Source organism: Coregonus lavaretus (genome assembly GCF_964263955.1).
Source record: "Coregonus lavaretus genome assembly, contig: SUPER_35_unloc_1, whole genome shotgun sequence".
In the NCBI taxonomy this organism is placed as follows: domain Eukaryota; kingdom Metazoa; phylum Chordata; class Actinopteri; order Salmoniformes; family Salmonidae; genus Coregonus; species Coregonus lavaretus.
Window position 1 is genome coordinate 5,613,759 of NW_028167181.1, and position 23,667 is coordinate 5,637,425.

The following is a 23,667-nucleotide window of genomic DNA, read 5'->3' on the forward strand; positions in this document are numbered from 1 at the left end:
TGTGTGTGTGTGCGCGCCTGTGTGTGTGTGTGGTTATGTGTGTGTGTGTGTGCATGTGTGTGTTATTGTGTGAGAGAGAGAGACAGACAGAGAGATGTGTAGACAGACAGAGAGATGTGTATAGAGAGCAGAAAGGAGCGTTGGCCATTGAATTGAATTGTCACTTAATATAATTAGCGTGATGCTCCTGCAGTATGTGCTTTACCTTTTCACAGTGTGGTTAAAAGCAGAGCATGACACACAAATGGAAAGGGAACACCTACTCCCTTTACCGCGCGGCGCAGACTGTCTGTGGCTTTTAATGTAGAGGCCACCACGCGTTTATGCATAAAGACAAGACGCAGACAGAGAGGGAGAGTGGAAGAGAGAGAGGGGGTGAAAGAGAGAGAGAAAGGGAAAGACGTGAACATGAGAGAGAGAGGGAGAGAGAGATGACAAGAGAAAGATACAAAAATCAAAATAAAGGTGAAAGACAAAAAAATGTATTTTAAGTTCCTGTAACCATTGTGTCTCCCTCTCCCCCCTCCTCGTCGTCTGCTCAAAAATTCTCCATTGTACCAATTGGAGGTAAATGCTACAGTGCTAATCTCCTGTAAAGGTTAGCCCAGTGCTGTCATTAGCACTGCACAGAGGCTTTTAACCGACAGACAGGCTGCCGCCGTCTCCTACAATTTGCCACAAAATCCGAAGTGGCTTTATACATCAGAAGTCATTTAATTTAACGGGGGAGATTAGTTCATTCTCTTCCTCTTCCTCTCTCCCTCGCTTCTCAAAGATCACAGTGACATCTCCCTCGAGGTCCGAGGATCACAGTATGTCATTTTTTCTCTGATGATGGAGGGATGATAAATGGAGGTAGAGAGGAGGAATAATAGAGGGGGGGGAAATGTCACTGCATTGTTCTAGTGGTTTTGAAGTAGAGAGCATTCTCTCTCTCTCTCTCTCTCTCTCTCTCTCTCTCTTTATCTCACTCTGTCTCTATCTCTCTCTCTCTCTCACTATCTGTCTGTCTGTCTCTCTCTATAGCGCTCTCTCTCTCTCACTCTGTCTGTCTGTATCTCTATAGTGCTCTCTCTCTGTCTCTGTCTGTCTGTCTGTCTGTCTGTCTGTCTGTCTGTCTGTCTGTCTGTCTGTCTGTCTGTCTGTCTGTCTGTCTGTCTGTCTGTCTGTCTGTCTCTCTCTCTCTCTCTCTCTGTGTCTCTCTATAGCGCTCTCTCTCTCACACTCTTTGTCTGTCTGTATCTCTATAGCACTCTCTCGCTCTCTCTCTCTGTCTCTCTGTCTCTCTCTCTGTCTTTCTCTCTCTCTCTCTCTCTCTGTCTGTCTGTCTGTCTGTCTGTCTGTCTGTCTGTCTCTCTCTCGTTCTCTCGTTCTCTTTCCTCCTCTCTCTCTCTCTCTCTCTGTCTCTCTCTCTCTCTCTCTCTCTCTGTCTCTCTCTCTCTCTCTCTCTCTCTCTCTCTCTCGCTCTGTCTATATATATAGCTGTCTCTCTCTCTCTCTCTCTGTCTCTATATATATATAGCTGTCTCTCTCTCTCTCTCTGTCTCTCTCTCTATATATATAGCTGTCTCTCTCTCTCTCTCTCTCTCTCTCTCTCTCTCTCTCTCCTCCCTCTCTCTTTGTATTCCCATACCTTTGTGGGGCTGTGCTGCTGTGGGGACCAATTTAGCTAAAATGGAGCCTCTTCCTCATTTTTTTCCTTAATTAAAATCTGAAAGCATCCACACTGGGTTTCCCTGTGTGTGTGGCTGCCTCCTTAGTTACATTAGTCTTATAGAGATAGGGATAAAAAAGAGAAAGTCTCCAGACTTTGTATTGATGCCGTGTCGTCTGCACATTTGCGTTCTCATATCACCAAATAACTCTAGATCACAATGTATGTATTTTTTTATCAGAAATATTACTGTGCAGGTGTGTGTGTGTGTGTGTGTGTGTGTGTGTGTGTGTCGCGGTGAGCGGTGGAGGTCCCAAAGGAGGACTGGATGCTCTGAGATACGCTGGCCGCTCGCAGCGCAACGGCTTCTCCAGCGAAGCTCGCTCCCCACCTCCCCCAGTAGCGAGGGGAGGGGTGTGTGTGTGGGAGCGTAAGCACAATGTCATTGAGCGTCTCCAAGAGGAGCGGCGCAGTTGACTCAGTTGAGCCTGTGCTGGTCCTGACACACTCACACAATCGCTCCTCTCACATGCAAACCCACACTCAGGCACTCAGTCACACAGCTGCTGCTGCGGAGCACGGAGGAGTTACAGAGAGACGGAGAGAAGAGAGTGGAGAGAGGAGAGAGGAGAGAGAGAAAGGACAGGCAGCACCAGCAAAGAGAGAGAGAGAACGAGAAAGAGAGAGAGAGGAAGAGAGAGAAAGTGAGAGAAGCAGGCAGGGAGGGGTGGATTGCTGGTGGCACACTTTCACACCTGATGTCTACGTTGGGATAGAGAGATTTGATGGTAAGAGAAGTTAATGTATTATTTTGAAGGTTAGATTGAATGTTTTTATACAGAGATGCAGAATATTTTGTTTTGTTTGTTTTACGTTGAATTTGGAAGCTGGGTGCATTGAATTGATTTCATTCTGTATTCTATTTGACTGTGATTGTGTTGTAATTTGTTTGTTGTGGTTTTGCATGCTGCATGTGCATATTTTTTGTTTATATTGGATTATAGTAGAGAGGTGTTTATGTTGCCAAGAGTGACATTTTGGACTTGTATTTTTTTTTAACAAATGATGTTTTATTTTTTACAGATAGCCTACTTTGTGTGTGCCTGTATGGAAGTGGGTCAGTGAGTTTGAGTGTGTGTGTTCCGGCATGAGAATGAGGGGGTAAGAGTTTCCAGGTTATGCGTGGGTGACTTTGTTTGGCAAGTGATTTCTGGTTGAATGTGCAATATTTATATATATATGTGTGTGTGTGTGTGTGTGTGTGTGTGTGTGTGTGTGTGTGTGTGTGTGTGTGTGTGTGTGTGTGTGTGTGTGTGTGTGTGTGTGTGTGTGTGTGTGTGTGTGTGTGTGTGTGTGTGTGTGTGTGTGAGTCTATGTTCTGAGGACAGCCTATACAAAATGACTGACAGATGGTTAAAAGGCAAGAGGGCCGCTGACAAAAAAAAAGAGAGACCCCTCCTTCCACATCCTCTCCTCCTCCACCACATCATTTCCCTCCCTCCTTTCTCCTCTCAGCATTCTGCTCATCCTACCCTCTCCTCCTCTCCCACTAGAAGCCCCTGAGGAAATACACCGCGCTCTCCTCCAGAATTAACTCGGCACACACTCCTCAGCGACCGGCCGCCAAGTGAAACCCTCTCACACTCCCCCTCTCTACTCCCTCTCCTCAAGAAGCTCTGCTCAAAAAGAAGAGTGGAAAAAAACGACAGCCCAACCCCCAAAATCCCAAACCCACCTTCACTTACTTGTTTTATTCCCTCCTCTCCTCCCTCCTCCCCCCTCCCTCTTTCTCTAGTCCGAGGAGGCAGGGTTGGATGTGAGAGGCAGCAGCGAGGAGAGAAGCAGCCAGGCGCCCAGAGACCCAGAAAGCGAGAGGGCACCAGAGTCCAGCCTGAGAGGCACCGCCAACACCCCAACTACCACCTCTACCACCAGCATCGCCTCCAACCACCACCAGCACAACAACAGCGCTAGCCCCACAGCCGTCTCCAACAGTAGCAGTGGCTCCAGTGGTACCATAGGTGTTAGCATAGTTAGCCGCAGCGCTAAGGGAGCAGAGGGGAGGTCCTCCATGCAGTTCAGCACCAGACCTCCTAGTGCTGAGCCTGGCTTCATGGGGACATGGCAGCAACAGAGCACTGACCAGAGCAACCTCCTCTTCAGAATGTCCCAGCAGGTGAGTCCCCTCTCCTCCCCTTCCTTCAACATCTCTTTTTCTCTCTTTTTATTTTGGTGGTGATCTGTCTATTTCTTAGTTGTGATGTGTCGGTCTATCTGTTTATTTTGAGGTAGAAATAGGTGTTGTGGTAGGTGCTGCTGCTGGTGTGTGTGTGTGTGTGTGTGTGTGTGTGTGTGTGTGTGTGTGTGTGTGTGTGTGAGTGTATGTGTGTGAGAGAGAGGGGGGGGGGGGTAATGTGTGAGTGTGTGTGGAATACTGTTTTGTTTTTGAAATTGTTAAAATTGTGTGGATTGCGATTATTATTCACTCATTTTTGCATTTTTCAGTCTTCATTATTTTTGTTTTATTTGCCTTGGTATTTATTTAGGCTACTTTGTCAAATAGTAATCTTGTGCAGTTTGGGTCTGGTGTGTGAGAGAGTGTGTGTGCTTGTGAGTGTATATGCACCTGACATTGTGCACTGCACTCTTTTCCTGCAATATTTATCACATTTTGTAATTTAATTGCATATTAGTTCCCATAAAAGACAGTATACATTTTTATGTTTACAAAAAGGGAAGGAATATAAGAAGTCATGCATTATTTCACCGGATTTTACCTTGCCTCGTTTGGTTACGGTTGCGCTCACCCCACTCCTCCTAATTTGTCTGTGCAATATAGTTATAAAGTAGCAATTGTAGTGTTTGTGTAACCCCGCGCTGATAAAGACTGTGGAAGAGTCGCCCTCTGGGTCCGTCTAATTGACTACATGTGGTCCGCTCAGGAAGCCTCGAACACGGGTTAGAGACAGGCAGCCGTGAGTGAATAGCCAGAGCCTGGAAGAGCGGTAACGGATACCTATAACTGAGGGAAGTTCACATTTCCTCCGACAACTAGCGCCGTTATCGTTCCTGTTCACAATCGTGTGTTTTATGTCTTTGCCTTTTTTGAGAAGAATAAACACTAGAACGCCGAGATATTTTAAAGGGAGGGGGGATGTGGGGGCGTTAGGTGGTTTCCTTGGTGATGTACAGTGCGTTGAGGTAAAGGAGTAGAAAGAGATAGAGGGGGAGTTGGAAAGGAGGGTAGTTAGTTGGTAATTAATCATAGTGGAACCTGTGTATGTCTCGGTACCATGCACACGCTGTTACGCATTCGAAGGCCACGGCAGGCAGACCTTGTGCAATCGCCAGTCTCTGCTGTGTCGAGTTTGAAAATAAATGAATTTGTGGTTATTTTATGAATTACAGTCTGTTTTACTACTTTTATCACAGATGTTGTGCATATGATTTTATTTTATTTTAAACTGAGCAATTACTTAAAGCAATTCAAAAGAAATACGCGTTGTTTTGAGTGATTTAAACCCTGTTGCCAATATATCCATGACTGTGTTCTCTCACCGAAATGTGTGAAATTGTTTGCCCTTATTCAGTGAAATTATTCACACATTATTCCCACCTTTCTCTAAAAGTATGACGCATGTGTGGAGAATTGTCAGTGGCATGCACTTTTTTTCATGCACATCTGCACACCATATTTGACACGCGTGACGCATCCTCTCACTTTCAACATATGTTTTGAGCTGTGTGTATTAATATAAACTACTGCAAAGCTATTGACATGTCGATTGGAATAACGGAACCATATCGCACGAGGATGCTCCTGGCTCGCTCTCATCCGTCCTCGCGCGGCATCTGCGTGCAGGTGGATGGGCCCCGCGCTCATACACGGAGGAGCATCCAGCATCTGCTGGGACTCACGTTCGCAATCCCCCCTTTTACAAATGCGCGCCGTTGTTTCAATATAATCAGCTGTGGGACTCGTTGTTATTTATCCTCCCTCGCACCACTTAGAAGGCATCTTTCCATGTTTAGTAGGCATGACATAAATTCTCCAAAGAAGCCTCGCCTTGACAGACTGCCTTATTGGAATCTAACCGATAATGACTTTGTGTTTGCCGAGCCGCGCGCGCCTTGGGGTATTGGGAGAAATGAGCGTTATGGGGGCTCGTGTTTCAAATCCTCCTCCCTTTAAAGATCAGCTAAGTGACATGAGTCATGGGTGCGTTTTATCGGTGTTAGGGCAAATTATTTCAATGCAATCGATTGAGACGCAAAGCAGGAGCAGTATGTGTTGATGTGAGTGAGGGCATGTTGTTTACGGGTGTTGGTTGTGGTTTTGCAGCAAAGAATGCACTCTCAAACCATTTGATATCCTCTAAACGTATATATTCACTGCAAAGTAGCCTACGTATACAAGTCATTAGGGACCATGCAATAATTACATTTTCGTGCATGAATACATTTTATTTGTTCAATTCTTATTTTCAATTATAGAATAGCATGCACATTTTCAGACCAAATTTACAGCAGGTGTGCAATTATATTACCAATGAATGTCACCTAAAAAGAACCAAAACAAATATCTAAATGACCACAGAATTAATTGTAAAAACAATCATTTAACCTGTTGGATATTTGTTGTTTTCGGATATATTTAATTTGTAGGATTAGCAACCTCAACGTCACACTATGTCAACACCTGCTTCTCATATTACAAGTGTATTTTTACGACGAGTAATGTGCTAATTCGATGCATTCAAAATAGGAAGTGCATATCAATTAAATACACACATTTCCCTTTGCATGAGTACAAATAGAGAGACAAGCAAATAGAGAGAGACATGGTTTTAATTTTGTTTAGATATCATATGTATTTTTCAATCAGGCTACCTTTTAAACATAAGTATAAGAAACGAAATTGAAAATGCAGAAACCATGAATGGCAAAAACATTTAATGGGGAAGTCCTGAAATGTTTCCCATCGTTTCTCCAGACTTCCAGTTAGAATAATTTCATTTTTGGATTCTCAATTTTTTTCTTGACTGACATCTTTTCATGGTCGAATACATTCCATGCAAATCCAACTGTTATAATGCTTGTAATTGAAGTAAATTATTACGAATTACAACGAAGATTAGGCCTATACCCTACTTAAAATTGAATTTAGGCCTACTCCCTCTCTTTTGCCTATCGCCTGGCTTGTGGTTTTAATTTTTGGCTATCGGTGATAACAGAAGATGTATAAGTATAACCTTAAATTAAATGATCTGCAAAAGCAGATACACGACTTCAATCAATAAAATAGACTCGAAAAAGTATGTCAAATAATTGCACCTGCTTTCTTTATCTTTAGGAATGTGCGGATCGTTTTATGTATCTGCAGGGAATATATTATCATATTTCGTTATGTAAACCCCCCATAAATTATGTTAAACTATCTTTTAAAGCTTTCCAAAGCTTTACGTTGTAATAATATTTTGATGTCGTAATTGGGTACTTTGTTCTGGGTACGTGCATGGATATTTATATCGACCTTTGCAAGTTAAACAGTCCGCAGTTAAGTGATATCACTGCGCCTCTAATTGGTCCATCACTAGTAGGCTAATTCCCCCTAATAAACCAACATTAAGCCATGTCATTTTATTTCCCCCTGCGCTTCAAAAGCTGAGGGGTGTGGAACAACTCAAGGATTACTTAGGGCTTGTAAAATGTTGCAACGGTGCACCTCTTCTGTGAGGGTCTAATGCCAGTCAGGCGGAGGAAGATCCCGAGAAAATGTTGAAGAAATAGGGCCGGTAGCACTTACAGCGTCAGGGTATGTTTTCAATCTAAATCTCTGCTCTTAAAAAGCTCGCCCTTCTAAATTCTTCCCTTCTCTTCTGCAAGGCGGGTGCTGTAACGCGGCTTCCTCTGAAGTGCGACAGGTCGACTATGGGCCGAGACCTTACGGAAGAGGTACAGTCGCTTCTATAGCTGGACTTGTTTCTCCTATTTTCTCTCAGTATTGTTACAGCATCTGAGATCCCAATACAAGCAGTAGGTGGATTAACGCATCAGAAACATGTTAGTGGAAAATCTAAACTTTATATTAATTATATAGGTTATTATTATACCTAATATATGTTAATAGACCAAGCATGAACACAATGGTATAATAATAATAATAATACTGTATTATTCTAATATTTTTTGTTATTAAACCAGTTCAGCAATTTTCTAAATATGCCATTATCATTTATTACTGTTATTATTGTTGAGTGTTATTTCATGTTTGAAATGTCAGGTGCATGGCCTATAGCAGAGGATTCCAGCAGAACTCTGTACTAGTTATATTTCATTTATTTCCCCTAACCACTTTGTAAATAATTTGCATTTCTAAGATTTAAAAAATCTTTACCTTAATGTGTTATATTTTTGTCTGAACTACGATTACTGTAGGCCTATATAAATCTAATTTTCCTTTTGGTGACATTTAAACATTGTAATGGATTTACTCTGCATGTCTGCACTCAAGCAGAATGTACTACACATATTTGAATTAAGAAAATATACACGATGCAAAAGCAAATCAGACGATGCAATGATGTCACATATATTTCAAACATGATATATGTTCAGAAGATGTGTGCAGAGATGACTGGACCAGGTGTGTGTGTGTGTGTGTGTGTAAAGCACGGTGGTTAAGACTGCAGTTAGGAGATATAGCAGGGCAGGCATCATCGGCATGGAGCTGTCTGTCTGTCTGGTTCATGTCAATACATTGACGTCTTAGATGGACTGCTTTACAGCGAGGTCATTACCTAACTATTGATTACATCTGCTGTGTTCTCTTCAACCAATACCTCTCCACTTCTATACCACACCGTCTCTCCTTATTGCTGTCATTTCAATTACATTATATAATAATATATTATACATATTTATCTGTATAATCTGTATGTCTATCAAGTGGTTATATCTTTTCTAATGTAAGAAAAATATTTCTATAACTTCCGTACATGTGCAACCATTTGTTATTTAATGTAGTTTTACTCTATCAACTGAAATCTGCATTTGTGTAGTGTAGGCTATGACACCTGCTCTGCTATAGGCTGTATGCATCTGAATGTAAAAACTACTATATTAATATCTCTCCCTATAGGCATGGCAGACATCATATTAGTTGAATAGCAGCACATCTCCAAGTTAGTTTTGTCTGAGTCAATAATGGCGTTAATATCATCCTCTTCAGTGTAGATCAGAGGGTCCTTAATTCACCTATTAACATACTGCTACACTTACAGCTGCTGCGCCGCTCGGTGTGTGTGTGTGTGTGTGTGTGTGTGTGTGTGTGTGTTTGAGTATTTCTGAGGGAGGGGTGTTTTTTTTGTTTTTTCTCAGGTTCATCTCTGTGCTGTTGCATGCAATAATATGTTAGTGTGTGTGTGTGTGAGAGCGAGAGAGAAAGTGGGATAATTTTCTAGGAGAGAGTGTTGTGCTTTGTTTTCCCCTCAGAGAGGATATATTGCCTGTGTGCTGGCTGTATTTAACGGGCTGTTTTCCTTCCTCTGCCGAGGCCTGTCGCATGCGTGTGTTGCTGTCTGCGTGTCTGATACTATAATAGTTTCAATGTGTCTTTTATTCCCGAGGGTTGTGTGACTACGCCATACTCTGTGCATCTCTGTGATGGGATGCATGACTACAGATAGCATCGTGTGTGTGAGGTGTTTTCCCTCCTGATCTTCTGCATATGTTCAAGTACCTATAGTACCAGTTTGGATGTGTGTGAGTGTGTCAGGGAAAGAGTGCAGTTTTCTTTTTCTGTCTCTGTCTCTCTCTGTACGGGGCTGGCTCTGTGTCTCTGGCTCTGTCTCTGGCTCCATGTGTGTGCGAGCTGATGTGTGTGCGGGTCTTGGCTGGCCTTGGCTGGAGGAGACGAGAGGTGAAAGAGGACATGTTGAGGAAACGCCATGCCACTTCTCTCTTTCTAAGTCTCCTTTCTCTCTCTCTCTCTCTCTCTCTCTCTCTCTCTCTCTCTCTCTCTCTCTCTCTCTCTCTCTCTCCTCTCTCTCTCTCTCTCTCTCTCTCTCTCTCTCTCTCTCTCTCTCTCTCTCTCTCTCTCTCTCTCTCTCTCTCTCTGTGTGTCTCTCTCTCTGTGTGTCTCTCTCTCTCCTCACTCACTCACTCACTCACTCACTCACTCACTCACTCACTCACTCACTCACTCACTCACTCACTCACTCACACACTCTCTCTCTCTAAGCATTAATAGTACACTAGATGAGTAAGGTAGTCCTATCACTGGTCAAGTGGCCATAGAGGAAGGGGACACTGCGTCATTGGCCCTAAGGAGGGGGACCGCTTTGGGTGTAACACAGGAAAGTCCCAGTTATAGGGTCACTGTTTTCAAAGGGACACAGGAAATGGCCCAGTCCAAGGCAATGCCTACACAGTCACAATGAGTGAGTTAGTGTATCCTAGCTGAGTGGTGGAAGTGGTGCTGAGTGGCTGGGTGTTACTGTGTGGTCTGTCCTTATCAGGTTTGGATGGACTCTAGCACTGAGTGTTTTCATTGGCACCGTCCTTTCTGGGCTGGAGATCGGAGAGAGGGATCTTACCTACAGCTAATGAATGGTCTGTCCGTTACCCTGTATCCCCTCACCCTGCCCTCCAGCCGGGCCCCAAGCCTGGGGGTCCCTGCTGGCCTTCTCTCTCTGGCTGTCATCCCCTAGAGGGGTTCAACCCACTGTTAAATACACTGTGGGATCTGGCTAATTAAGGTCTGGGATGATGGGGGTGAGAGGGGGGAGTAGACTCTGCTGGTGCTGAAGTGCTCTAAGGTAGCGGTCTCTCTCTCTCTCTCTCTCTCTCTCTCTCTCTCTCTCTCTCTCTCTCTCTCTCTCTCTCTCTCTCTCTCTCTCTCTCTCTCTCTCTCTCTCCATCGGTGTTGTTAGATTGGCATGTTGGGAGTGTCAGTGAGAGTGTGTATAGGGTCAAACTGGAGAAGGTGTAGGGGTGTGTTAAACTACGTCAGTTACTACGCCTCAGTTTTTTTTAATGGTCCTGTTATTTCTGGGTGAGAGCAGAGAGATGAGGTAGACTCTGAGGTGAGAGGAGGAGAGAAGACTGAAGATGTGTTTGTGTAAGGGAGCTGCGGGGCACTTGAATGTTTACCGTATGTGTGTCTGCACGCGCAAGTTTGTGGTTTAAGTGCCATTTAGAGTTTAGGAGAGGGAAGACGCACAAGGTGCCATTCATTCTACGGTCACCACGTATTTACCTAAGTGTCAGGCATGGAGATATGACGCCCAATCCTATTTTTGCTTTGAATTTTTTTCAACTCACTTTCTTTTTTTTTCACGCTGTGGACATTTAATTTAGGGCACCCTTTTTCCTTTAATCAGAATATGAATTAATTTGGTTATTTAATTTGCTGCGGTTATGCCATTTAATAAACATTTGTCAGTGTAGTTTGTAGCAGTTTCCGTTTCAACTGTATATTTTAATATTCATGATTTAAATTCCCTCAATCTCCCTATTTTTGTGAGGCAGACTTGGAATATTAAAATGCTCTGGAGATCCTTCAATGTTCTCATTGTGTTGCAGACTAACACACACACTGTGTGTTACAATCTCTAAGATATTCTGTTTTGTCACTTTGTCAATTTCAAGTGAATTATTTTCCTACTATCGGGAGGCATTCTTCATATTTTGTTTAATGTTTGATGAAAATGCATTAACCAAACGCTGATATTTTTATTGTATTACCAATTTATAACCGTAAAGATGAATCATTTGTATAATAATATGTATTTACAATGATCTGAGTTCGAGTGGTTATGGGATGGACATTAAAAACATAACCCAGAGTTTTCCAGCCAAGTCACGGCATATTATCTTATTTAGATTTCATACTCAGCCATGCATAAGACGCAGAGCTGTGATATGAAACATGCCTCACGCTGAAACAATGTGTGCTCCATCTGTCTATGGCTCTGTAACTCTGTAACACCGGTGTTGTGTACATACGTTCACCCCGTCGTCTCCTGTCCCCCGCTGCAGCTACTGATCAATATGGGACGTGAGGATCGCTCACGGGGTCAGGATCACTCACGGGGTCAGGGTGATCTGTCTCCTGTTGGTCCCAAGGAGATGCATGATATCTATGGTGTTTGAATGAAGGGAGGGATGGATGGATGGACGACTGGAGTGGGTTGGAGAGAGACGGAGTGTCTTCTAATAGTGTTTTCTTTGTGAACGTGCTGTGTTAGGGTCGTTGCTATGACAGCAGTGTATGCATACAGAGTCTGTGTGTGTGTGTGTGTGTGTGTGTGTGTTCAGGAACGACAGCAATGCAGGGCCATCTGCTTGTGTCTTATCAGGGAGATGAGTGGTGAAAGGTAGCTGAGTCCTCCACCAGCCTTTTCCCATGGACCCCCTCCTACCTCCTACAGGCCCTGAGAGAGAGAGAGAGTGTGTGTGTGTGTGTGTGTGTGTACCGCACCCAGACCTCTAACACACGCCTCACACCCCACTGTGTTACACACTCTGAACAGAAATGTCCGTCCGCCTCACCGGTTAAAACTATTATAAATACAAAATACAGGATATTCAGAAACTGGCTAGCAGCTTGTTTGTTTTCACCTTATGTTGTACACTATGTCCAGTGTCCAGAGAAAAATTCAATTGTGTCTTTACTGGTTTTGGAAAAAAACGTTAAAATGTTTTTCTTATTATAATCTCTGGAGAGAAAGATATAAATCAACAACAGAATGATCAAGCTGGATTCTATTCTGTTATATTCTTGACGGTGCCAGTGGATTTATGAGTTGTTTATTGGCCATTGTGTGTTTGTCTGTCAAATGGTTTATTTAGTCTTGGTGTGTGGTAAATAACGTTAGCTGCCAGTGTGTTGCTAGCTAATCCCTGTGTATTGATGTGTGTGTTTGTGGCCTATGGCCCTGTCAGTGCTGGGTTTACAGTAACAACCACCACACAGCAGGAAACCATATGGTAACAAGGTTATTAAACGCTTGTTAGTCTTATAGCAGTGTAATAACATGATTACGACATGCTTATTACACACAACGCTCTGAGGTGACGGGCGTAGTCTAATAATATGGAAATAGCACAGCAAAAGGAAGAGATTATTCATTCTTATATCTAATATATTTTATTTCCAATAGTAAAATTTGACGTTGCATGTTCCTTCTGGAAAAATAAAGTTATTCTCTTGTATGTAATGATGATGGTGAATATTGTAGATGTTTTCAGTGTACTAGAGGTTGTAGATACAGAGGCCATATGGAGTCCCTATGATCTGTAAAGCATTTGTCCGGAGACATGTAACTGGCGGGTGGTAAGGAGTTTTATTGAGTCTTGAGCTCTGAAGAAGACCATAGAAATACATTAACTAGATAAAGAATAGAATAAAGGATAGTTTGATTTTATGCAGAGCTACAGTTTGATACAGTATGTTTCGGTAAAACAGAGTTGCGCTGATGCAATTCAGATCGTACTAAAAGGCTTTGTTTTGCCTATGTTTTTTGGACAAATCACTATTTCCATGGCCCATAATCACCCCAATCTTGGATGGCGCTGCGTGTTCAAATAAATGAGAAATTGGGGGTATTTCTCTCCTTTCTCTCTCTCTTTTCTCCTTTTCAGAGTGAGGGTCTTTATTTTTCTTTGGCCTGCCTTAGTTTCCTGCGGTGGGGGGAAGTCGTCGGTCGGTGTGGAGCGGAGGGGAACGAGGGGAAGTGGCTGTTTGAGTAGAGTGTTGCTCAGGATGTCACCACCCCACAGCCTGCCTAATGAGGGGACATTAGCACCGTGGCCTGGCCCTCTACACACACACACACACACACACACACACACACACACGCATACACACACACTGCTCAGGGGCTGACAAGGCCGGAATGCAGCAGCTGTCGCCAGGCCTGGGGGACTGAGGGGGTGCAAGGGGCAGAGGGGGCAGAGGATGTTCAAGACCTGGGAGGTATCCAACGTAGCCACTGTGACCTGGGCAGTGCCACCGACACACACCGCCACCATAAGTCAACACGCAATTAGCAGGAACGCGCACACACACTTGCAGAGTGCAACATGGACACACAAAAAAATACACACACACATACATACATAATATTATTTTCCTTCCACAAGATTTTATTCAGAGATATTTGGCACTTACGTCTGTAGACATTACTTCTGTATTTGGTGTGGTATTGTCCCTGAACAAGGAGGAATGTGACACAACGTTGACCCACACTAAGAGACATGAACTTGTGCATACATACTTTCACAGGGGGCCCATCCTGTTATTCCTCCTGACTTGTTTTTTGTTTGTTTGCGTTGGAACTGTGCCAGTGCCACAGGCAGGTTGACGGCCTACTATTTTTACCAGCAGCCAGGTCTAAGGACCCCTCCTCTATACCAACAGCCAATTTGTCCTTTCAACGCAGACGACAAAGAAAAAACCACTCACTCTTACCTCTCAAGGAACACAACCCTTTCATTTTTAATTTAGCGCGACGGCTAATTCGGTCACTGTTATTTCACATAATGCCCAGGAAGAATTGCTACTATTATTATTGCCGGTGGACCGTTATTATCTCTGGCTATTTAAGGTAGTAGATAATGATGGTAATTTGACTTGTTCTGCAGCGTTTGCAGGTCGACTGGCTTTTCCCCCCGCTGATAATGCGACACTCACAGTGTGTGTGTGTGTGTGTGTGTGTGTGTGTGCGTGAGCTCCTGTTAATGTGTCATAGCACTTTGGATGTGCTGGAACATGGTTACTCTAATCAAAACCACACCACTACGGCTCCCTGTTTGGACCAAAAATGTAATTACCAAAGTATTGTACAGAGAGAAAAACGACAGGGCAATTAGTTCTATTTAATAATGATTGTGCTCTGTGTCTACTTTGACAAGACATACTGAAGCCTAGGTGATGTGGGGTAGACTGCAGCTGGGTGAGGTTTGGACGACATTCTCGCCATTTTTTTTATTTCCTGTCTTTCTTCAAAAGATTTCCCCTTCTCTTCTTCTCCCTTGTTTGTTCCCCTTCTCTCTCTCTCTTTCTCCTCTCTCTCTCTCTCTCTCTCTCTCTCTCTCTCTCTCTCCTCTCTCTCTCTCTCTCTCTCTCTCTTTCTCTCTTTCTCCACTCTCTCTCTCTCCTCTCTCACTCTCTCCCTCTCTCTCTCTCTCTCTCTCTCTCTCTCTCTCTCTCTCTCTCTCTCTCTCTCTCTCTCTCTCTCTCTCTCTCTCTCTCTCTCTCTCTCTCTCTCTGTGTGTGTGTGTCTCTATCCATCTCTTCCCTCTCTCCTGCTGTAACCTACTCTGTGACGGTTGGAGACATGGGGAGGATTGTAGGGAGGGTCTGGAGAGAGGAGTGGAGTGGTACTGGCAGGGTTGGGCTCATGGCCAACAGCCTTTTAGACTAAAGCCATCACTCTCTTTAACACACGTATGCACATGTTCACGTACACACACAGACACACACACAGACACACACATACAGACACACACACAGACACACACACACACACACACAGACAGACACACACACACTGCCTTAATCGGTGTTAATACTTAAGGAAAAACATCACCTCGCCCATCGGCAGTCATAGTTCATTTCTATCCACAAAGACATCAGAAACTCCCACCTTGAAAGGGGATAAAACAGGCTAACTAGCATTTTGCATCAGGAAAGTGTTGGGGCAACATGTGCAAGCGCTTGTTTGCCCTCTCTCCCGTGTTCGTAAAGATGTTTGCGCTGTTAGATTAATAGCATTTAATGGCCACTGTTAAACGCAGCTGTTTCACCATCTTAGAACGTGTGTTTTTAAGGCGAGCTGCAACACTGGGTGGTTTGTGTGTGTGTGTGTGTGTGTGTGTGTGTGTGCACGCGTTGCAGATATAGTTTGTGGGCTGGTGTGGGAGAGGCTGTCCGTGCTGTCACTGAGTGAAACCATAACTGTACACACACACACTCAGGTAGGGTATGTTTGACAGTTTCTTAGCTAAGGAGAAAGTTGCATGGGAGACATGCACTGACACTGGAAGCTGCATCATCAGTTATGGAACACCATTAGACTTTACCTCTCTCAATCCATAATGCCAATTAAGTCACAGATGATCTTGTTTGCTCCGTGTGATGGACTTCAAATGAACTAGCTGGCGTATCCCGGGCAACCAGGCAGAGGTGAGAGGTCGCGGCTCTGAGTGTGTGACCTCTTGGCCCCTGGCATTGTGGGTCGGCAGCCCCTAGTAACCCCGCCCTGCCTGGCTGTTTCACACCACTCAGCTAAAGAGGCTGTTTCCCATCTTACACAAAGGGACAAAGTGAAAAGTCTTGTAACAAGCGAGAATGGAGCTGTGTGTGTGTGAGTGCCCGCATCAAGCACTCTGGAGCCGGGTGTGTGTGTGTTTTCTGTGTGTGTGTCCTTAGTTTGTAATGGATACTCACACTCACACACACATTTTCTCTGTTGATGTTTTCATTTAAATGGCGTGTCCCACCTTTCCTATTGTCGGGAAACACACAGTGGTAAGTGCTTTGTTGGAACCCTGTCCGATACATGATGTGTGGAACTCAAACAAAACATTGAATATTTCATGACACATAATCCATTAGATATGTTTCCCCTCTGAACATTATAAATATAAAGCTTTTTGTTTTGTTTATCATGAAGATGCCTTCACACTAGAGCTTGTTGATCTTGCATCGTACAGATTTATCAATAAGATTTATGGTTATTTTCCCATCTATCTGTTAACCTCGTAAATGTACAGCTTTAAACCCGTGTCACCCTGGGTCATAGGTTACCTCCGGCGAGTCTTTGCGCCGCATCGATCCGCCGCCCACCACCATCGCCCCCAAATATGACCCGATCAGAAAACAATCCGAAAATCTAGTGGCGATTTTAGAGATTTAGAGTCGTCAGTGGCACGGGTAATTACACCACGTGTGAAATGACACTACACGTTCTGTATGATTCCGAGAGAGGAGGGGATATAACCCTTTTAGATGCTGAGATCAATTGATAATAGGTTTGAAGTCACAGAGGTGATTAGAATTGGTCGGCCATGTTGTTAAATGATGTCAGATCTGTTAAGAGAAGGCTAACATAATAGCATCAGCCGTAACTCGATCCGCCGGGAAGTGTGTGTGTGGTTTAAAGCAGTGCGAACACGTATCAAGGAAAGAGCCCCGAGGTAGCTCCTGGCATTTTCTTGCAGCCACCAGACGCCTGTCACTGGTGGAAGAAAAATAACAGGGGATGAGGAGGAGAGGAGAGGAGAGGAGAGGAGAGGAGAGGAGAGGAGAGGAGAGGAGAGGAGAGGAGAGGAGAGGAGAGGAGAGGAGAGGAGAGGAGAGGAGAGGAGAGGAGAGGAGAGGAGAGGAGAGGAGAGGAGAGGAGAGGAGAGGAGATGGGAGGAGATGGGAGGAGGAGGGCGGGGGCCACCACTGCTTCAAATCATGTCACGTAGCGCTAATTCATACGCCCTCATTAGAGCAAGGGAAGGGACCAGAGGGCCCTCTGGCAGGACAGGGCTGGGTGTACACACACACACACACACACACACTCCCCCCACACACACACACACACTCCCCCCTCCCACACAGACACACAGGCATGCACACAGCAGACGACACTCCCGCTCCAGCACGGCAGCGGTACAGCAGGGCCAGTTTGGGGAATAGAAAATTGCTTTCTCAGGAAGGCCCCGGCCAATTAAAGGCCTGCCCGTATTGAATGTCAAGTGTTAATTTAGGCTCCACTCCTCCTCCCTAGCTCCACTCCTCCTCCCCTCCCCACCTCTCCATCCATCCCTCCTTACCTCCTCCCCCCCTTCAGTTTCCCAACAGTGAGGGCACTGAGGGGGAGGAGGGGAGGAGGGGAGGAGGGGGAGGTGGGGAGGAGGGGAAGGGGTTTCTGAGATGAGCAAATACATGTCAAGTCAAAGTTGATTGCCTGAAGGCCCCGGCGTATTATGTGTCACAGACAAGTGGCAAATGTGCCCCCCTCCCGTTCCCCTCTCACCCCTGGGGACCAGGAGAGAGGGATGGTGTGGGGGACCGAGGGAGGGAGGGAGGGAGGGAGGAGGGGAAGGATTAACTGTACTGCAGTGATAAGAATGGGAGGTTTACATTGGGGAGGAGAGGAAGTAGAGGACAGAGAAGAGGGGAGAGAAGAGAGAAGAGAGGACAGGAGAGGACAGGAGAGGAGAGGAGAGGAGAGGAGAGGAGAGGAGAGGAGAGGAGAGGAGAGGAGAGAGGAGAGGAGAGGAGAGGAGAGGAGAGGAGAGGAGAGGAGAGGAGAGGAGAGGAGAGGAGAGGAGAGGAGAGGAGAGGAGACAGAAGAGAGGACAGAAGAGAGGACAGAATAGAGGAGAGAGGCTTGTTGGTGTTGCTGTATGGGACAGTTGGTTGGCACATTCTCATAGGACAGGTTGAATTTGGTCGTCTTCTTCTGCGTGTTCTGAAGGCGCTTGTATTGAGAACAATTAATTCAGTCAAAAACTCAACAACCAAAAATGTGACACTTGAAAATATTGCAAATGTGAAGTTTGCCATTGATAAAGAAAATATGCCAGTAAGCTAAAGATTTATTGTTGACAAATCTGACTTGAAATCGTTTTCTTAATCATCATTTTCAACATGTTTATTCACATATAAAGTACAGTTGAAGTCGGAAGTTTACGTACACCTTAGCCAAATACATTTAAACCAATTTTTTCACAATTCCTGACATTTAAATTCCCTGTCTTAGGCCAGTTAGGATCACCACTTTATTTTAAGAATGTGAAATGTCAGAATAATAGTAGAGAGAATGATTTATTTCAGCTTTTATTTCTTTCATCACATTCCCAGTGGGTCAGAAGTTTACATACACTCAATTAGTATTTGGTTGCATTGCCTTTAAATTGTTTAACTTGGGTCAAACATTTTGGGTAGCCTTCCACAAGCTTCCCAAAATAAGTTGGGTGAATTCTGGCCCATTCCTCCTGACAGAGCTGGTGTAACTGAGTCAGGTTTGTAGGCCTCCTTGCTTGCACACGCTTTTTCAGTTCTGCCCCCAAATTTTCTATAGGATTGAGGTCAGGGCTTTGTGATGGCCACTCGAATACCTTGACTTTGTTAAGCCATTTTGCCACAACTTTGGAAGTATGCTTGAGGTCATTGTCCATTTGGAAGACTCATTTGCGACCAAGTTTTAACTTCCTGACTGATGTCTTGAGATGTTGTTTCAATATATCCACATAATTTTCCTTCCTCATGATGCCATCTATTTTGTGAAGTGCACCAGTCCCTCCTGCAGCTAAGCACCCACACAGCATGATGCTGCCACCCCCGTGCTTCACGGTTGGGAAGGTGTTCTTCGGCTTACAAGCAACCCCCTTTCTCCTCCAAACATAACAATGGTCATTATGGCCAAACAGTTCTATTTTTGTTTCATTAGACCAGAGGACATTTCTCCAAAAAGTACGATCTTTGTCCCCATGTGCAGTTGCAAACCGTAGTCTGGCTTTTTTTATGGCGGTTTTGGAGCAGTGGCTTCTTCCTTGCTGAGCGGCCTTTCAGGTTATGTCGATATAGGACTGGTTTTACTGTGGATATAGATACTTTTGTACCGGTTTCCTCCAGCATCTTCACAAGGTCCTTTGCTGTTGTTCTGGGATTTATTTGCACTTTTCGCACCAAAGTACGTTCATCTCTAGGAGACAGAACGCGTCTCCTTCCTGAGCAGTATGATGGCTGCGTGGTCCCATGGTGTTTATATTTGCGTACTATTGTTTGTACAGATGAACGTGGTACCTTCAGGCATTTGGAAATTGCTCCAAAGGATGAACCAGACTTGTCTTGGCTGATTTCTTTTGATTTTCCCATGATGTCAAGCAAAGAGGCACTGAGTTTGAAGATAGGCCTTGAAATACAAAAAAAAACATCCACAGGTACACCTCCAATTGACTCAAATGATGTCAATTAGCTAATCAGAAGCTTCTAAAGACATAATTTTCTGGAAATTTCCAAGCTGTTTAAAGGCACAGTCAACTTAGTGTATGTAAACTTCTGACCCACTGGAATTGTGAAAAACAGTGAATTATAAGTGAAATAATCTGTCTGTCAACAATTGTTGGAAAAATTACTTGTGTCATGCATAAAGTAGATGTCCTAACCGACTTGCCAAAACTATAGCTTGTTAACAAGAAATTTGTGGAGTGGTTGAAAAACGAGTTTTAATGACTCCAACCTAAGTGTATGTAAACGTCCGACTTCAACTGTATGTTGATACATTTTACCTCACAGCATATTGTATAGGTAAGTATAGTTTTGAATTCAGCCAGGCCATATAGACAGGAGCTGAAATGGAAGGAGAGTTGATTGTGAGGCCAGTCCACTGATGGTAAATGTCCACCTCCTTACCTACCTGATCTAATAGACAGCCACTTAGTTTTAATGGCTACATTATCTTTCTTTGGAGCTGGTGGCTGAACTCTTTAAATGTTTAACTCGCACTGTATGTGTCTCTCTATCTCCCCCTCCACCCCACTTTCCATCTCATTCTCCCTGTCTCTCTCTCTCCCTGTCTCTCTCTCTCCTCTCTCTCTCTCTCTCGCTCTCTCTCTCTCTCTCCCCTCTCTCTCTCCCCTCTCTCTCTCTCTCTCCATTTTTCTCTCTCTCTCTCTCCATTTTTCTCTCTCACAGCTGGCCTATAGACAAGAGTCTATAGTTCTATAAATATCTGTCTTGGAGTGGTCTTAGCTATCCCTCTGCTACATGTGTTAGTCAAAGGCCCCCATCACTCCTATATTCCTCTGTGTGTGTGTGTGTGTGTGTGTGTGTGTGTGTGTGTGTGTGTGTGTGTGTGTGTGTGTGTGTGTGTGTGTGTGTGTGTGTGTGTGTGTGTGTGTGTGTGTGTGTGTGTGTGTGTGTGTGTGTGTGTGTGTGTGTGTGTGTGTGTGTGTGTGTGTGTGTGATGGCGGCAATGTTGTGAAATTGAATAGATAGAGTGAGTATTGATAATTCCCCCTGTGTGTTATTAGTGACTGCTGCTACTGACACAGACACACACAGAAATACACACACGCTGACACACACACAGACACACACACAGAAATACACACACGCTGACACACACACAGACACACACACAGAAATACACACACGCTGACACACACACACAGACACACACACAGAAATACACACACGCTGACACACACACAGACACACACACAGAAATACACACACGCTGACACGCACACAAATGTGTTGACTGAAACATACACACATGCGTATAGATCTGTAGAAAGAGACACACAGGGGCTACTGATACGAGGTGCAGGGACACACATTTACTCACTACAAAAGTGGGTGAACTTTGTCAGAACATAGCTACTCAGACGGAAAAACGGAAATACATCCTGGTAATTCATTGACCATTGTAAGACAACAGAGGGGGTACCATTTAGATTTAGTTTTGAACCCCCCCCCAGAGGCAGGTAGATGAACCCCATGACGGCAGCCCTATCTGTGGGTAGATATAGTGATGACTGCAGGGTGCTGGGGCTCCAGTGTGTGGCCACTACTTAGTGCACTGTCAGGCCCTGACGGATCACCCCGACCTGGGGATCTATGGAGAGGGGATCAGAGGGAGGGATGGAGAGGAGGGCTGGAGGGAGCACTGTGACTGAGTGGACGGGGCTGGAGGGAGCACTGTGACTGAGTGGACGGGGCTGGAGGGAATAGAGAGAAAGGGCACTGGTCTTACTGGTTATATCTCTTTCTGGACTCTCTTTCTCTCTCTCTCTTGCTCTCTTTTTCTCTCTCTCTCTCTTCGCTCTCTCTCCCCCCTCCCCCTCTCTCTCTCTTTTCTGTGGATGATAAATATAGGAAGTCAAACGTCTGACCCAGATGGATAATGCCCCTGTACGGGGGGGATAGAGTTATAAATTAACACATTACTGGCCCGTAATGTGGACTACTTTGGACAACCCCACACACGCACACACACCTCACACACACGCTGATGCGTCTAGCCAGTTCAGAGTAGGGATTGTACTCCTCAAGTGGCATTGATTTGTTAAAGTGCTGAATTAGCAAGAGCTGCCCAGCTGCCGCCTCCTCTCTCTCTCTCTCTCTCTCTCTCTCTCTCTCTCTCTCTCTCTCTCTCTCTCTCTGTTGTGCTGCGGTGGGCTCATTTTCTCTCGAACAACTCTTCCGCCTCTCACGGACACACACCCTGACAACACACAGACATGCCTCAGCTGCGACCCAAGCTCACCCGCCCTCCTCATCGCCTTAATGAAAGTCACACACACCGAAGGGAAAATTAACACCCCGAGCCGTCCACAAACCTGACACAAACTCTATTTTAACAGGGAGCAACTCCACTCCTGAGATCTCCCTCCACTCCTGAGTGGCAAATATAATTCAGGACCCCTAGGAATGCATCTCAGGGCTGCCCTGGCATTTGCCTGCTTCATTCCCTCCAGCTGAGAAGTCTCAACATAGCAGCAGTTGGCCTGTCTCTCCTCTCTCCTCCTGAGTGTGGCCCTTGCTTTATTAGCCAGACAAAGTGTGTGTGTGCGAGTGTGTGTGTGTGTGTGTGCGTGTGTCTGTGTCCGTCTATGACTGTGTGCTAGCCAGCCAAAAAAAGTGTTCCACAGCCCCAGCTCCCAAGGTTCCTAGACAGGACGGGGCGGCGGAGGGGAGAGGAAGGAGGGGGATGGATTTAATGGCTGCACATACAGTAGGGTAATATCTCGAGCAGAGCTTGGCCTGTTCAGTGTAGGCCCACACACAGTGACATGGACCCGTGCTGCTAACTCTACTCCCAGGCACACCTACCTACCGCTCCACCACTGGATGGGTTTCGCACTACGTCTCATACGTCTAACAAGGACTTATTGCAATGGTTTCAACTGTAATTCACTTCAGAGTCAGTCAGTAATAGACGAATGCTATGTCTTTCATTTCCAGTTGATTTAAAGGCAGTGTTGAGGGAAAGTTCAGAGTTGATGTAGAGTAGTGGTATGTAGGTTAGAGCTGTAGTTTAATTTACTGTTCACTTCATTAGTCCTGTGTTTTATCATGATTTGGTGTTCACTGTGTTTTGTCATGATTTGGTGGCCCGTCATGTCGTGCTGGTAGACTACAGTGTGTTCTGGGTGGTAGACTACAGTGAGTTCTGGGTGGTAGACTGCAGTGTGTTCTGGGTGGTAGACTACAGTGTGCTCTGGGTGGTAGACTACAGTGTGTTCTGGGTGGTAGACTGCAGTGTGTTCTGGGTGGTAGACTACAGTGTGTTCTGGGTGGTAGACTGCAGTGTGTTCTGGGTGGTAGACTGTAGTGTGTTCTGGGTGGTAGACTGCAGTGTGTTCTGGGTGGTAGACTGCAGTGTGTTCTGGGTGGTAGACTGCAGTGTGTTCTGGGTGGTAGACTACAGTGTGTTCTGGGTGGTAGACTGCAGTGTGTTCTGGGTGGTAGACTACAGTGTGTTCTGGGTGGTAGACTACAGTGTGTTCTGGGTGGTAGACTACAGTGTGCTTCTGGGTGGTAGACTGCAGTGGTTCTGGGTGGTAGACTACAGTGTGCTCTGGGTGGTAGACTACAGTGTGCTCTGGGTGGTAGACTACAGTGTGTTCTGGGTGGTAGACTACAGTGTGTTCTGGGTGGTAGACTACAGTGTGCTCTGGGTGGTAGACTACAGTGTGCTCTGGGTGGTAGACTACAGTGTGTTCTGGGTGGTAGACTACAGTGTGCTCTGGGTGGTAGACTACAGTGTGTTCTGGGTGAAGACTGCAGTGTGTTCTGGGTGGTAGACTACAGTGTGCTCTGGGTGGTAGACTGTAGTGTGTTCTGGGTGGTAGACTACAGTGTGTTCTGGGTGGTAGACTGCAGTGTGTTCTGGGTGGTAGACTGCAGTGTGTTCTGGGTGGTAGACTACAGTGTGTTCTGGGTGGTAGACTAAGTGTGTTCTGGTGTGTAGACTGCAGTGTGTTCTGGGTGGTAGACTGCA

The 23,667-nt window shown here is 45.1% G+C and overlaps 1 protein-coding gene across 1 annotated transcript in view; it reads left to right on the forward strand.

Moving 5' to 3' along the window:
• bnc2 (basonuclin zinc finger protein 2) overlaps window positions 1-23,667 on the forward strand; it is a gene marked incomplete at both ends in the record, with an annotated part of 50,166 nt that overhangs the window by 6,297 nt on the left and 20,202 nt on the right. Inside the window, 2 exons of the mRNA XM_084188484.1 lie at window positions 3,450-3,830; window positions 7,541-7,609. Coding sequence (XP_084044610.1) covers window positions 3,450-3,830; window positions 7,541-7,609 — 450 coding nt within the window. The remainder of the gene's footprint in view (window positions 1-3,449; window positions 3,831-7,540; window positions 7,610-23,667) is intronic.